The sequence below is a fragment of the Girardinichthys multiradiatus genome, chromosome 11 (genome assembly GCF_021462225.1).
Source record: "Girardinichthys multiradiatus isolate DD_20200921_A chromosome 11, DD_fGirMul_XY1, whole genome shotgun sequence".
In the NCBI taxonomy this organism is placed as follows: domain Eukaryota; kingdom Metazoa; phylum Chordata; class Actinopteri; order Cyprinodontiformes; family Goodeidae; genus Girardinichthys; species Girardinichthys multiradiatus.
This window is the reverse complement of record NC_061804.1, coordinates 3,380,472-3,396,380: the sequence shown is the minus strand read 5'-3', so window position 1 is coordinate 3,396,380 and position 15,909 is coordinate 3,380,472. Positions and strand designations below refer to the sequence as shown.

Below are 15,909 nucleotides of genomic sequence, written 5' to 3'. Positions count from 1 at the left end.
GTCCTGTAAAATTTATTGAGTAAAATTATTTTTATAGGACAACAGATTGAAGTATACAAAGATGACCAAACTGTTACTGTTACATGTTTATTTCACACCAATAATAGATGCATCATTTTACAAATTGCATTAAAGTGGATTATAAAAAGTAAAGAAAATCAGCACTTTTGGATCTAAAATTAACTATGAAATAATTTAAAGCCAAAGGGAAACAAAAGAATACAAGCAACTTGTTATTCCTTTGTTTACCAAACTATTACTCATCCTGGCATCCACATTTCTGCGTCTATATGTGCATTGAAAAACATCAAGGTGATAGCTAGTGCTTTTCCAGTAGAAGTGCACTAATCATCATCTCTAATTATAATGAATTATCTGCTTTGAGCTTCATTTTGACTCCTATGCGGAGGATTCCAGCTGGAGTTGGGCAGTAGAGTTAAGGACATCTCTTGGAAGACTTTCTCTGGCCTCTTGCAGCCTTTTGTGAGCCCTCTGGTAAGCCTCTAATAGGAAAAATAAATGCAAAAAAATATATAATTACATTTTATGTGCAATTATGTGCACAGGAGACTTCAAACTGATTTTTAAACCATTATAACTTCAGCTGTAAGGATATTTTGATGTAATCACTGAAATGGCACGAAGACCTAGACCCATGCTGTCATGTTTCCAAAATACTTTTTATCTTAGATTTTCTGAAAAAAATCATTAGAAATAAACTGGTGAAACTGTTAGATATAGGTTTTAAATCAGATTTTAACACATAGTAAAATATTATGAGCTACAGCTTGCAGTTCACAGGCATTTATCACAGAATAAATATCTTGTATCTCTCACACGACGTTACTCTGAGAGCTAACATTCACTTTTCATTCTGGAAGCCTCCAAATGACAGAAGTACCACCATCGACCTCTTAGACTCCCAATTAGAAAGAGCAGAGGAAGCACTGAGCAGAAAGAATAAATTCTTCTGTCTGATTAAAATGAAATGTCCGTCACCTTAGCTGTCACACAGAAATCATCACTGATGGGAGTGTATCAGCTCTGTTGTTAAAAGCACTTAGAAAAACTTTTACCCAGAATGCTGCAGACTGTTCCCTGCTGGCTAAAACCTCCGAGCTGGTCAACCACTTTCTGTCTCCTCTTCTTCAGAAGCCCAGCATCAACAAAGGCCCTGAAACAAACCAAACGTGTATCAATTAAACCAGATTTAGATTTATTTTCATCAGTTTTAAGATCACGGTGTTTATAGCATATAAGAGTTTTGTCTGACTTTCTGATGTTTTTTTTATTGGGCTCCACGTAAACTTTAACAAAACGTTTAAGAAAATGAGTTCATGGCCAGATTTGTCCTCATCTGCATGTTTCTGGATCCTCTACTATGTGTGACAGAGATATGTTTCTCGTATTTCTGTCAGAAGTTAATTTCGCTCGCAAGTCTAATTGTGTTACTAATTCATTCATTTATCGATTGAGTGATGACCGTATGTGTGCTGTCTTACATGATTTAAGGCTGTGTCTTTTTCCTCTGTTAACACCTTTTGTCACAGATGTCAGCTGGTAGAACATGAAGTCAAGTAAACAAATGTAAACTGATGTAATCTGTATTTAAAAAGTATGAAAATCTTTGACATTCTCAGATGTGTCACAATTAGAAACGTTTCTAAGGGAAATGGTTTGTACTACTGGTTTATTTTTTAATTAGCTGTTTGTGATTTTATTGCACCAATGTACACTGGTTTTCTCTGAGAACCAATAAAAATAAAACTATAAATGATCTTTGACATTACGTTTTTTATATTTGCTTTGCAAATTTGTATTAGTTTATTTATATTATTTTATATGCCTGTGTGACAATGGTGATCCAGATGTTCTTGCAATATAGACTGATTTTGGTCTGGATTCTCTTTATTAACATTTTTGTCACTTATGTCATGCCCAGCGCAATTATTGGCTAAAGTTAGTTAAAATGTGTAAAAGGCCTCAAAATATATTAATCTTTAATTGCAGCAACATATTTTGACACTGAAAATTCTAGAAAACTTGTAATTTGACTACATTTATACCCGTCAAACAAAGTCATTGGTCAAACTCTTACTGACAGTCTAATTCAAATAAAACATGTGTTTATAAGCTTTTTTTTAATGCATACTTCACTCTCGGATCAGAGTTTCCAGGAACTTAGTTAAATTAGTCAACTATGACTTCCGGTTTCCCTGGGGAATTAATATAGTGTAACACAGAGGGCAATTTCTCAAGCAGGGTGAACGAGGACTAAAGTTGATCATGGAGCTATGCATAATGAACAGCATGGAAATGGTGGTAAAAAGACTGCAAAGCTCACAGATAGAGAACTGCAGCAAAGAATTACATCTTGGGGTTATAAAGTCTCCATAACAACCATTACACACCATCTATCCTACAATCATATAACTGTGACTCAAAGGAGTTTGCTAAATACTGCTGGGACCTAAACTCGAACCACGTGCTTTGGTCAGATGAGGTTAGGATTCAACTTTTAAGCAACAAACACTCCAGGCCTGACTAGATGAATGTGTGAAAAAGAACCCTCATACCCAGTGTTAGGTATGGTGGAGGATCTGTAAGGCTATGGGGCTGAATTACCAGGAATACAACATGTTAAATACAGAAAACTAAAAATGGGTCATGACTGGGTCTTTTCAGCAGGATAATGATCTTAAATATATGTCCAAATCAGCATCAAAATGGTTCAACAAACACAAAATTAATTTTCATCCTTTTCCATCTCAGTCTCCAGACCTAAACACCTACAGAAAATCTGTAGGGTGAGCTATAATCTTGGAGAAGTTGAGATCTGCAGAAAGTACCAGAAATTTGGCTATTTGGATTCGCAATTGAGAGTAAAACTCTTAAGGTGGTTGGAAATTCACAACTCCCTGAACAACATTTATTGTTTTTCTAAATCTGGCGCCCCAATGTGGCCTTGGCAACTTCTGCTAACTGGCTATCGACAAACTATCTTCTGGATGTTATATAAACACGACGCTCTTCCCCAGCACTCCCCTACCAGCTGTGTGCTGATAGGACCATGCGGCCGATTGATAAAACTTCCACCTTTCTTCTCAAGGACAATGGCGCTTCTATCAGTGTTGACAGTCTAATTCTTGCAAACACACTCAGACTTATATATATTTGCACCCTCAAGATTCCACCGTACCCTTGCTAAATCTTTACTTATGTGTGTGTTGCTAACCCCTGCTGAGGTTTTTTTGTACTATTTCAGGTTCTATTCTGCTCAGAATAGAGTCTGAAATATGATTTTTTTCCCCTCCTATCTTATTTTACCTAAATTTACCTAATTGCTTTTCAAAGATTTTCAGATTTCTCAGAAGGATTACCAGCAAAAGCCAAATATTATTAGTATTTGAAAATTTGGACTGAAGCTGTTTTTATACCAATGACCAGAGGTTTTTAGATTTCTTAGAAGGATTGTATTACAACAATTTCATATCAGTGAAAGTTAAACATTTAAGTATTTAAAACGTCTGGACTAAAACTGTTGAAAGATTGGATTAGAACCAGCTCTTACCAGTAAACTCCCAATGATTATTAGTGTCATTTGATTTGTTTTTCTGTATTTGATTTTCTGTATCATGTGTAAATGTACAGCGCTTTGAGTGCCTTGTTCCTAAAAAGCGCTATATAAATAAACTTGACTTGATTTGACTTAAAGAAGAAAGCATAAATCACAAATTCATCTATATGTATTCACTGACTTTATGCAGTATTATAGGTATTTTAGGTGCAGGGGAACCAGTAAGAATGGATCATACTGTAACTCTCAAAAGGCTTTTAATGTAACAACAGCTTACTGACCTTAAATATTTTTGTGTCATTAAATGTTAAAATGTGCAAAAATCACTTTTGCATCTTAATAATGTTTCACTCCTTTTGTCCATATCTGATAACTGTTCTGTTGGTAAAAGAAGGCTGTACAAAGTATTGACAGTAAGTGTGGCACCTTCGTTGGTTCAAACCTATTATCCCTTAATGGGAAAAGTATATTTAATATACAATTCACTCACTTATTTTATTATGTATAAAATGAGTTTACCTGGCTTGCTGGATGCAGTGTAGACTAAACGTAACGCTTCCTGTGGTTTCAGTGCAAAAGCCAAAGCGACTCAGCCTCTCTCCCTGAAGCCAAACACAAACGTATCATTAAAAATTTAAACAATGGCGGTTTTAAATCTTAAATCGTTACTTTTGAAAATCTCTGAATTTATCTTCTTGAAGCATAGAGACTTTTTATTTGTGACCTCCACAACAGTGTTTATTCAAACTGTCAAAGGGTATGCTTTGGACAAACTGTAGATACATGTTTAATTCAATATAAAGTCATACTGAATAAATTTGAACATCTGTTCCAATGAGACTCGTTTGTCAGATTTAATGTACTTTTTGAAAATAACAACCTTTAAGCAGGTATTAAACATACTATTTGTTAAGCCCACATTTCTGTATTAAACATGTTTTTTATTGATCTGATTCTAATCTTAAATGCTGTGTTTTCATTCGCTGTAAGCAGAAAATCACCAGAACTAACAGAAATAAAGGCTTTAAAACATCAGTTTGTAAATTATCTAAATAATGTGTTTCACTTAGTGAATTAAGTTACTTAAATAAACTTTTCATTAATATTCCAATTTACTAAATGGGTCTGTACAACTGGAAGATGTCTTATATGTTGAACTGGACTCCATGTGCAGTTTACCAGTTTAGAGTCTACCTTAAATGTCCCTGGTATTCGGACGTAGCTGTTGTCTTCCAGTTCTGCGGAACCTCCGATAAAGAAGCGCCTCAAAGCAGAGGCTGTCCCTGCCTGAACAGGTCTCCACGTGTGACACTTCACTGAATGCTTACCTGGCACACACACAGTATATATTACAGACAATTAGGACAAAACAGTTCACGTTTAAATCAGAGTTTGATGTAGTTCATCTGTGCTCTGATTTTTAGGTAGCAGAATAATTGATCATATTTAGTTTGTCATCAGTTTGTAATGTTGCTCCAACAAGCCAACAATAAATCTGTAATATTAAGTTCTGCTGAAATGTAAGCAGCCTTTCTCAATTCAATTCAATTCAATTCAATTCAAAAATACTTTATTAATCCCAAAGGGAAATTAAATGTTGTTATAGCTCATATTATGAAGTTAGTATATGTAACTTTTCCAATTGTAATAATCAGTCAGACAGAGAGAGGTATCCCAATCCTTGTGGTTTTTAGTATAACAATGGCCATCAGTGGGCTCTAGATGGACAAACTTCATCAGTTTATTATTTTACTTAGTTCCCCTACACGTGGCCCGTTCTGGGGTGGCCGGGCCCTGGCACTCGGTGGTTTGGTCTGGCCTCCCCGGCGGCCCCGCTCTGTTAGGGACCCTTTGTGGGGTGCCTTGAGACGACATTGTTGTAAATAAGCACTATATAAATAAATAAATAAACGGAAACTATCTCTGTAGTTATGCTGCAATAGGCTTAGGCTGCTGGAGGACATAATGACCACTTTCACCCTCTTCGCTACATTCTTGCACTACTCTCCAATTTTGCATTATTTGCTGTTATTTCAGCTTTTAACGTTGTTCTCTCTTTTCTCTTCCTAGAAGCTACACCTGGCCTGGCTCTGTGTCTACCTGTGACACCTTTCTGGAGAGGGGAATTGTCCGAGCTTCTGCTGGCAACAACTTAATGTTCACCTTCTACAGATGATCCACAAAGCCCTGTCTTTTAGTGTTTAACCCTTTCTCTCTCCTAGACATGGAAATTGACTGAGCTTCTACTGTAACTAATTTTATGTGCTCTCTTTCAGACTCTAACCTTAAAAACTGGATCAGAGTTTATCTGTTCTTTCTTTCTAGATGAAACGACTAAAGGAGCTACATCCATTAACATTTACTTTTCCTTCCCATAGAAAGTACTCCTGGATCAGTGCTTCTTTGTTCTCTTTGTGTCTCTGCTCTGTTCTCTGAAACCTCCAGTCGGTCGTGGCAGATGGCCGCTCACACTGAGCCTGGTTCTGGTTCTGCTGGAGGTTTCTTCCTGTTAAAAGGGACTTTTTCCTCTCCACTGTCGCTACATGCATGCTCAGTATGAGGGATTGCTGCAAAGTCAACGCCAGTGACTGTCCACTGTCTCTACATGTTCATCCAGGAGGAGTGAATGCTGCAAGTCACTGACTGGATGCAATCTGCTGGGTTTCCTTAGACAGAAAAACCTTTTATCCAATTTGAATAAATAACTGAATCTGACTGAACTGTTCAATAGTTAGGACTAATAGGAATGTATGAACCTGACTGTTGTGAATTGGCGCTATATAAATAAAACTGAATTGAATTGAATAAAAAAAAGAATTTCATTAATAAGAAATAAATTAGTGAGTACTGTAGCCTCAAATCTCCAACACCAGTTTTTAGTAGAGGCAACATACCAGGAATGGCAGGAAAAAGCAGATAGCCGTAACCTTCAGTACGATAACGCTGCCAGGAGTCAAGGGACAGGACTTTGAAGTAAAGCACTGGCCACTGGGGAATTAATTCTGAAATTAAAAGAAGTGTATGGATCAGAATAACCTATACAAATACAGTTAATCTGAATTTCACAACATGCAGCTGATACAGTATAAATACCGGACATCCAGGGACATTTTGAGCTGTATCTGTGTGCTTTCAATTGGGCTGTCACATTTGATGTCAATACACTGAATTTTCCCAATTGGAGACAATTAATTTATTCTGTTCTATTTTATCCTATTCTTTTTTTTCTTGCCTATTCTAGGTTGGCCAGTAATTGTTTTTTCTTTAGCATAGAAACATATGGTGAAAATCTGAACCTTTTTAGGTCAAATGTCTGGTTCAAATTTAGCAACAAAGGTGTTAAAAGTAATTTTAGTTACAGTACCCCAAAGCTGCTGCTGTGCAAGTTACTTCTACTATGACATTAGGTTTCTTTTACTTTTTCTGGACTAAATGATCATCTCAACATCTGGGGCTGTAAGTTTAGTGCTCTGTACAGAACTTATGTGTGCCCCCAAGTGGTTAAATAATTATCAGCTAAGTTACTTTCAGACATGTATATTCATAAAAGATTAAATTGCAAGGGATGCAATGTTACAACAGGGGTTTACCATGTTTTTAACCATATTTAGAAATCCTTGAATGATTTTGTCATATGATCCCGGCTACACTACTCTGGATTTTGTTCCTGTTTTGGAAAAAAAAGAAAATGCATTTGAAGGGTGTGTGACTCCAGGCAAAAATGCAGTAATACCTGCACTGCAACAGGGGTGGCAATAACATTGTCATTAACTGCATCCAAATAAATAAATAAATAATGGCTTTTCTTTTTTCATCACATTACCTTCTTCACCTTACATTTGAAATTTGAAGGAAGAAGAATCAGGACAAAGCCAGACAAAGTTGGAATATCCTATAAAAAAAACTGCTTAGTTAAAGTGAGATAGGCCTTGTGCATGACAATTTTTCCAATAATGTCTAGATACTCACTCAAAATACACTGCTCAAAAAAATAAAGGGAACACTTAAACAACACAATATAACTCCAAGTAAATCAAACTTCTGTGAAATCAAACTGTCCACTTAGGAAGCAACACTGATTGACAATTAATTTCACATCTTGTTGTTCAAATGAAAAAGACAACAGGGGGAAATCTTTGGTGATTATCAAGACACTCAATAAAGGAGTGGTTCTGCAGGTGGGGACCACAGACCACTTCTCAGGACCGATGCTTTCTGGCTGATGTTTTGGTCACTTTTGAATGTTGGTGGTGCTTTCACACTCGTGGTAGCATGAGACGGACTCTACAACCCACACAAGTGGCTCAGGTGGTGCAGCTCATCCAGGATGGCACATCAATGCGAGCTGTGACAAAAAGGTTTGTTGTGTCTGTCAGCGTAGTGTCCAGAACCTGGAGGTGCTACCAGGAGACAGGCCAGTACACCAGGAGATGTGGAGGAGGCCGTAGGAGGGCAACAACCCAGCAGCAGGACCGCTACCTCCACCTTTGTGCAAGAAGGAACAGGAGGAGAACTGCCAGAGCCCTGCAAAATGACCTCCAGCAGGCCACAAATGTGCATGTGTCTGCACAAACGGTTAGAAACAGACTCCATGAGGATGGTATGAGGGCCTGATGTCCACAAATGAGGGTTGTGCTCACAGCCCAACACCGTGCAGGACGCTTGGCATTTGCCAGAGAACACCAGGATTGGCAAATTCACCACTGGCGCCCTGTGCTCTTCAGAGATGAAAGCAGGTTCACACTGAGCACATGTGACAGACGTGACAGAGTCTGGAGACACCGTGGAGAGAGATCTGCTGCCTGCAACATCCTTCAGCATGACCGGTTTGGCAGAGGGTCAGTAATGGTGTGGGGTGGCACCTCTTTGGAGGGCAGCACAGGCCTCCATGTGCTCGCCAGAGGTAGCCTGACTGCCATTAGGTACCAAGATGAGATCCTCAGACCCCTTGTGAGACCATATGCTGGTGTGGTTGGTCCTGGGTTCCTCCTAATGCAGGACAATGCTAGACCTCATGTGGCTGGAGTGTGTCAGCAGTTCCTGCAAGATGAAGACATTGAAGCTATGGACTGGCCCACCCGTTCCCCAGACCTGAATCTGATTGAGCACATCTGGGACATCATGTCTCGCTCCATCCACCAACGTCACGTTGCACCACAGACTGTCCAGGAGTTGGCGGATGCTTTAGTCCAGGTCTGGGAGGAGATTCAATTCAATTCAATTCAAAAATACTTTATTAATCCCAAAGGGAAATTAAATGTTGTTGTAGCTCATATTATGAAGGTTTCCTCAAAGAGCCGTTGTAGATGCTGATGGCTGTGGGCAGGAAGGATCTCCTGTAGCGCTCCGTCTTACAGCAGATCTGAAGAAGCCTCTGACTGAAGACACTCTGTTGTTGTAGGACAGTCTCGTGAAGAGGATGCTCAGGGTTCTACATAATGTTCTTCATTTTATGAAGAATCCTTCTTTGCACAATGATCTCCAGAGGTTCCAGAGGAGTTCCCAGAACAGAGGCAGTCTTTTTTATCAGCTTGAATGGTCTCCTGATGATCCCTGAGGAGACCATCCGCTGTCTCATCAGGAGCATCTCCAGGCATTGTATGGAGGTCATACAGGAACGTGGAGGTCACACACAATACTGAGCCTCATGTTGACTTGTTTTAAGGACATTACATCAAAGTTGGATCAGCCTCTAGTGTGTTTTTCCACTTTAATTGTGTGTGACTCCAAATCCAGGCCTCCATTGGTTAATAAATTTGATTTCCATTGATAATTTTTGTCTGATTTTGTTGTCAGCACATTCAACTTTGTACAGAACAAAGTATTTAATGAGAATATTTCATTCATTCAGATCTAGGATGTGTTATTTGAGTGTTCCCTTTATTTTTTGAGCAGTGTATATACACCACAACGGACGTGTTAAAAAATCTTCCATTATGGGAGCATTTTTTTTAAATCTCACCAAAAACCCTATTTGCATGTGGGGGAGAAGTGCACATCTGTTTTAAATCTGTTTTACAAACTATTCATGTTTGTGTAGACGAAGGGATCTTCCTTTATGTTATAAAACCACATTTATGTGCTGTTTATGCAATAGGCAAAATTATCTTTTCAAAAAAACCTTCAACAAAGGTTTGCTCGAGGGCTACTGACCTTCGCTCTCCTTTTCACTTATGTAAAAAGCCTCAAAGCTGAAAGGGTAGCCGAAAAAAGCTACGTTTTCCTGTTGGCAGATTTTAAAAGGTTGATTTTAACAAGTTTCATCAGTGATTCTCTAAAGTTATTACTGAAATAATGAATAAAATACACACTTTGCCCAATGATTTGGTCCTGCAGGTCTGGGTAACTCCTGACAAAGGCTGGAACGGTAAGCTGGACCAGTCTTAACCACATTTCAAACAAGGTAACAGAGTAAAATTAGATCTTAACACTATCAAAAACAAAAATATCTTATACTATGTGTGACTCACTATTCGGCAGTTCCATGAAGAAGTTGATGTATAAGTTATCATATTCATAACCTTTAGCTGACACTGGAACGAAGAAACATATATGAGAGTTTTAAAGTCTAAATGTGAATCTCTAATTTTCTGTCATCTAAAGACTTCTTACTCACCTATCTCTCCATGCAGCAGGTAACGTAGAATACCTGCAGGGGGCTGCAGGATAGAGTGCAGAAACTATTTTATCTACTGTTGAGGTTTAGACTGTATGGACAGATCTGCTCAAATGGCAACACAAGCATTTCTTCTGTCAAAATCTCTTTTACCATTTCAAAGTCCTGTCCTACAAGGCTGTTGAGGTACTCCTTGTGCCTGCCATACAACTGCAAGCAAATAAAAGATTGTGGTAATTTCATAATATTGGTTGTTTGACTCCAATAATGTGACACATGAACACGAACAATCTCATACATCCTTGTACATGTTCTGCTCCCTGTCTCGTTCCTCTGGTTTCATCACTGTGGATACGTTCTCCAAAGTGAAGCGCCACAGTTCTCTCTTCTCCCCCTCCGTAACAATCCTGCACAGTAGAGGAAGCATCACTGTGACTTTTACCTGTTTTACTTAATATTTCTTCTACAATGAAGGGCTCCGAATTGAGTTTTTTGTAATCCACTGCTAATTTTAAGATGGATCAACTAAGCTCATTATTAGTTAGAGATAATGACTTTCATTTAAGCCATTGTAGCTCTGACTGTATGTTTATGGTTATCCTGCAGGAAGATAATTCTCCTCCTATGTCTTATGAAGCCTCTATCATGGTTTTCCTCCAGGATTATCCTATAATTTGTCTTATTCATCTTCCCATCAAGTCTGACCAGCTCCCATATTCCTGCTAAAAAGCATACCCACAGCATGATGCTGCCACCACCACCACCAAGTAATACTTCTCCAAAGTTACCAACGGCTGGGACTGTATGAGTTGTGTTGGTAATGAGATTAAATAACACAATGGTGGGCTCTATAAATTAGGTGAATACTGAAGGTAAGTGGTTTGCATGGATTTTATTTACGGGTACCAGAGTAAAATGAGTGGATACAAATGCCCAACACACATATTTTGGAAACCAGTTTTCATTTTCCTTTTCTAATTACAATTCTGAGCTATGTTGTGTTGGTCTATCACATGAAATCCCAATAAAATACACTGGAGCCTCGGACAGTATATAGCAGAGCTTAGGGGAAATATGTGCGTTTCCTTGTATCATGAAGTGTGGTAAACTTGCCTGTAGGGCTCTCTGCCTTTGTTGAAGTCGGGTTTTACAATGATCGTTCCGCTGCCGTCTGTTTTTATGGTGGCCAGCAAACATTCATTCTCTTTCTGGCCCAACCTGAGACAGCAAGTGCAGAGAATAAGAGTGATATTCACAATAAACATTCCCAGAGAGCTGGTTAGTGAAAACTGGTAATATTAAAAGCACCGAGGTACTTGAAATTGGAAAACAGGTCAGTTTACAAACATGAGGAAGAGCTGCCAAGTTTTTCATCTTATGAAGGAAAGCATACGACACATCAGCTTCCCTTAGTCAAGACACTACACATTGATAAGTCAGTAAGTCCCACCTGACTAGTTTTCACTGTCACAAATATTTAAATTTAGGATTACAGCATGCATTTTGACATCCATGATTAAATAACTATAATGCTGAACAAACTCTGCCTTAAATGTTTAGAACAATGTTTCCAATACAGGATGCTAAGACAAAAGAGATCTAAAATGGGACTTATAGCCTTACTTTCCAGGTGGGCCCAAGTCACCCATGATGTGCATGGTCTGCATGGCATTATTCACCACACGACTGCTCTTTACAAACTCCTCTGTGGGTTCCCAGTTGATGATTCTTGACTTGGGGATGCTACTATCCCTGTATAAACAACAGTTTATTGTATCACAGGACTGTTCACGTCAACTTCTTTCATATAAACTATGAAACATTATTTTTTTATTTTGCATAGGCTTGACCTTCACCTACATAGTGCGCCTCTCCTGCCGTCTGTGTCTGACGCTGGCCATCCTCTCAGCCAGGAAAGTGGGACTCGATTTGGTTGTGGAGACCAGGTCATTTTGCTGCTTTCAGGATTGAAAGATTCAACTTTAGGACTGTGTTACAGAAACAATATGTCAAATTTTTCAACTTCATTTAAACAAAGTGCACCATGTTGCGAGTGACAAAAATATCAAATAGAGATAAAGAGTAAACCACAAGAACAGTTAAAACCAATTCGATCCAACTTCTGAAAGAGTATTTTATTCATCATAAACAAAGCAGTCTTTTTGTATCCATAAAAAAACATCATTCACCATTTGGTGGAGTGGGAGACAGTTGGTGTAGCGGTCATGGTCGGTGTAGGTGAAAATTCTCTGATTGCGGCGGCCCTTGGCCTTGTTGAGGGCCCTGATTTCGGTGTGGTACTGGCGGTCCAGAGGGGTCTGACAGGCTGCTTCGTTCTGAAACAGCTCCATTTCATACTAGAACCACAAACATAGTTAAGGAGATAAAGTTTTATGAAAACATTAGGAGACCCTACAACAGCACATGTTTTTTATGATATATTTGGAGAAATGGATATTTAATGTAAATTTTTACAACAATGAAAAAATCAAGTACTATGAAAATAAAAAACTGTTAAATGTTTTGTAAAATGTAATAAAAAATGCAATTTCTGGTGAGGAATAAATTAGGCCAGCCCCACATTTATGGCTTAAATGACACACCACAAATCATATCAGATGCACATGATCAACATTATTACAACTCTGTTTGGTATGTTTCTAGCTGTTAAAGTGACAGCGAGATAAAAGATCTGTCTCGGGCCCCCAGAAAGAAGGCTGCCACAGCTTAAGAGACTGGTAAGAGTTTTAAAGAGGTCTCAAAAGAAAATGAGGTCAGCCATTCCACTGTCCAGAGAACTGGCTACATGTGGAGGACATTTAAAACAACAATCAAAATGCCCAGGCCTTCCTGTCCAAGGAAGCTCACCCTGAGAACAGACCTCAAGATGCTAAAAGAAGTCACCAAAACCCCTAGTAGAGCTGGACCAGGCAACATGAATTAAATCAAGATACAGAAAGTCCTGGGCTGAGTGAAAGCCCAGATCTGGATCTCACTGAGATGCTATAGGATAACTTAAAACTGTACACATAGGAAACCCCTCAAACATCAAGAATAACTGAGGTGTCCTAATTGTTTTTACATAACTGGATAAGATGAAAAAAAAACAACTTTTTGATTACTGTTTCTTTTACAGAATCAATGTCATTAACAACTTCTGACAACCCCAGGCTCAGATAACACCACTACTATTCATGTTTCTCTCTGACACAACATAGAAACACTTAAATCACTAAATTTGAAATTTAAGGGGTTAAAAATTCAGAGAAAAGCTGAATACTCGTACTCGTCGTCTTCCGCTTATCCGGGACCGGGTTGCGGGGGCAGCAGACTCAGCAGAGACGCCCAGACGTCCCTCTCTCCAGACACCTCCTCCAGCTCCTCTGGGGGGAGCCCAAGGCGTTCCCAGGCCAGCCGAGAGACATAGTCCCTCCAGCGTGTCCTGGGCCGTCCCCTGGGCCTCCTCCTGGTGGGACGTGCCTGGAACACCTCCCGAGGAAGGTGTCCAGGAGGCATCCGGTATAGATGCCCGAGCCACCTCAACTGGTTCCTCTCGATGTGGAGGAGCAGCGGCTCTACTCCGAGCTCCTCACCCTATCTCTAAGGGAGAGCCCGGCCACCCTACGGAGGAAGCTCATTTCAGTCGCTTTTATCTGGGATCTCGTTCTTTCATCATCAAAGTTCATGGCCATAGGTGAGGGTAGGAACGTAGACCGACCGGTAAATTGTGAGCTTCGCTTTTGGGCTCAGCTCTCTCTTCACCACAACGGACCGGCTCAGTGCCCCCATTACTGCGGCAGCCGCACCGATCCGTCTGTCGATCTCCCGCTCCATTCTTCCCTCAATCGTGAACAAGACCCCGAGATACTTAAACTCCTCCACTTGAGGCAGGAACTCCCCTAAAAAACCTGAAGAGGACAAGCCACCCTTTTCCGGTCGAGTACCATGGCCTCGGACTTGGAGGAGCTGATCCTCATCCCAGCCGCTTCACACTCAGCTGCGAACCGCCCCAGTGCATGCTGTAGGTCTTGGCTAGATGGGACCAGCAGGACCACGTCATCTGCAAAAAGAAGAGACGAAATCCACTGGTCCCCAAACCAGACCCCCTCCGACCCTTGGCTGCGTCTAGAAATCCTGTCCATAAAAGTTATGAACATGACTGGCGACAAAGGGCAGCCCTGCCGGAGTCTAAAATGCACCGGGAACAGGTCCGACTTAGTGCCGGGAATGCGGACCAAACTCCTGCTCTGCTTGTACAGGGACCGGATGGCCCCTAATAAAGGGCCCCTGATTCCATACTCCTGGAGCACCCCCCACAGGGCATCACGAGGGACACAGTCGAATGCTTTCTCCAGGTCCACAAAACACATGTGAACCGGTTGGGCAAACTCAGTTTGCCCAATAGCTGAATATTAGTCATATATTACTATAACTGAGGATAAGTGCATGCATGAAAATGGGCAGGAAATGTGCTGATACATAACATTTCTATTGCAATCTTTAAAAGTTAATTTCTTGCATTCAAGAGACAGAGGTTAGGCACAAAAGGAGGGGACCATGGGATAAATTACTGTTATTAATTTGTACATTTTTCAATTCTAGGCACTCTTTACAACAGAATTTTTTGATCTTTATAACATTTAGAACTTTGTAGAAATACCAAAAAGAATAAGTAACCTACTTTTACTACACTTGTTTTTTATTTGAACCATCAGTGGGACAGACATATTAAAACATTAAAACTACTACCTGACTGAAGAGTTTCTCCTGCCAGCCAACCATCATCTCCTCTTCATTATCACCTGTCAACAGAAACAACAGATCCTGTGATAATCCTGTGATCCATCACATTTTGTTCTCTCTCTAAAGCAATCACTGTACCTGTCTGGCCCTGTGATGTGAGGGTCTCCAGCTCAATGTCTCCCTTGTCCTTCTGGGACAGAACCTGGTGCTGGAGGTGCTGAGAGAGGGCAGCTGTGGAGGTCACCCTCTGTAGACACACTCTGGAGTGGGAACATACACGTGAATACCATGTAAACCGACCCTTATACGTCACATTTAACAACTTTATTCAAGAATAAATGACTGTTTTACGGTGGCTTTAGTTACTTACTTTATTTTTAAGTTTTTGACGGCATCCCGGGAGCGATAAACAGCATCCCCGGTGTTTGTGTTCCAGCACTCTGCCATTTATTTAGCAATCATGCACAAACACAGGCTTCGGGTTTGCTGCTACGTTAGCTTGGTAAAATGTTCGCATATTTGTTAACCAGGAACATTTTATGTGTGAAAAGTCTATAAACTAAATACCCGATGCTGTAGGTGATTACTGCGACAGCTAATAAGAGAAGATAACGCGGTTCCGAATGTTCGGCACAGAACACGGCAGGCCCACAGTTGACGTTTCCATGGAGATTTTCTTGTTGTTTCTTCTTCTTGTTTAAAGAATGAAAGTTTGCTTCCTATCTCCCTGAGTCATTACCGCCACCTACTGATCTGGGTGCAAATCTGAAAACGAATGATAATTATAATAACAATAATAATAACTATTATTATTTTTAGTCGCAGTATAGTAGTAGTAGTATTTATTATAGTATTTGATAATATTATTAACATTAAGATAAAGAAACACTGATCTTTTCACCCATCTTCAAATGCTTTTGAGAGAAAAGGTTTATGGTCAGAAGAGAGACCAATGTTGAACTTTCAAACCTAG

At 39.7% G+C, this 15,909-nt stretch overlaps 1 protein-coding gene across 2 annotated transcripts; it reads right to left on the bottom strand.

Annotated features, from left to right (window-relative positions):
- Nucleotides 1-73: 73 nt before the first annotated feature.
- Nucleotides 74-15,620, bottom strand: mks1 (MKS transition zone complex subunit 1). Of its 2 annotated transcripts, none has more exons than XM_047378451.1 (18): nucleotides 15,307-15,620; nucleotides 15,075-15,196; nucleotides 14,943-14,995; nucleotides 12,383-12,550; nucleotides 12,054-12,151; nucleotides 11,817-11,945; nucleotides 11,307-11,411; nucleotides 10,492-10,600; nucleotides 10,347-10,403; nucleotides 10,194-10,236; nucleotides 10,048-10,110; nucleotides 9,889-9,959; nucleotides 9,731-9,800; nucleotides 6,472-6,579; nucleotides 4,772-4,905; nucleotides 4,097-4,179; nucleotides 1,077-1,174; nucleotides 74-503 (listed from the first exon to the last, which is right to left on the bottom strand). In XM_047378451.1, the coding sequence occupies exons 1-18, from the start codon at nucleotides 15,381-15,383 to the stop codon at nucleotides 400-402; spliced, it is 1,692 nt and encodes a 563-aa protein (XP_047234407.1). In that variant the 5' UTR covers nucleotides 15,384-15,620; the 3' UTR covers nucleotides 74-399. The 2 variants fall into 2 exon arrangements, with proteins under 2 accessions (XP_047234407.1, XP_047234408.1); XM_047378452.1 differs by having other exon boundaries at nucleotides 12,054-12,148.
- Nucleotides 15,621-15,909: the final 289 nt, after the last annotated feature.

What these genes read in the sequence shown, in the direction of transcription:
- mks1 (XM_047378451.1), bottom strand. Translation starts at nt 15,383, where the DNA reads ATGGCAGAGTGCTGGAACACAAACACCGGGGATGCTGTTTATCGCTCC. An exon ending in GTCAAAAACTTAAAAATAAA is followed by an intron (nt 15,197 to 15,306) that starts GTAAGTAACTAA and finishes TTCCCACTCCAG; the next exon opens with AGTGTGTCTACAGAGGGTGA. An exon ending in GGACCAAATCATTGGGCAAA is followed by an intron (nt 9,801 to 9,888) that starts GTGTGTATTTTA and finishes ATCTGCCAACAG; the next exon opens with GAAAACGTAGCTTTTTTCGG.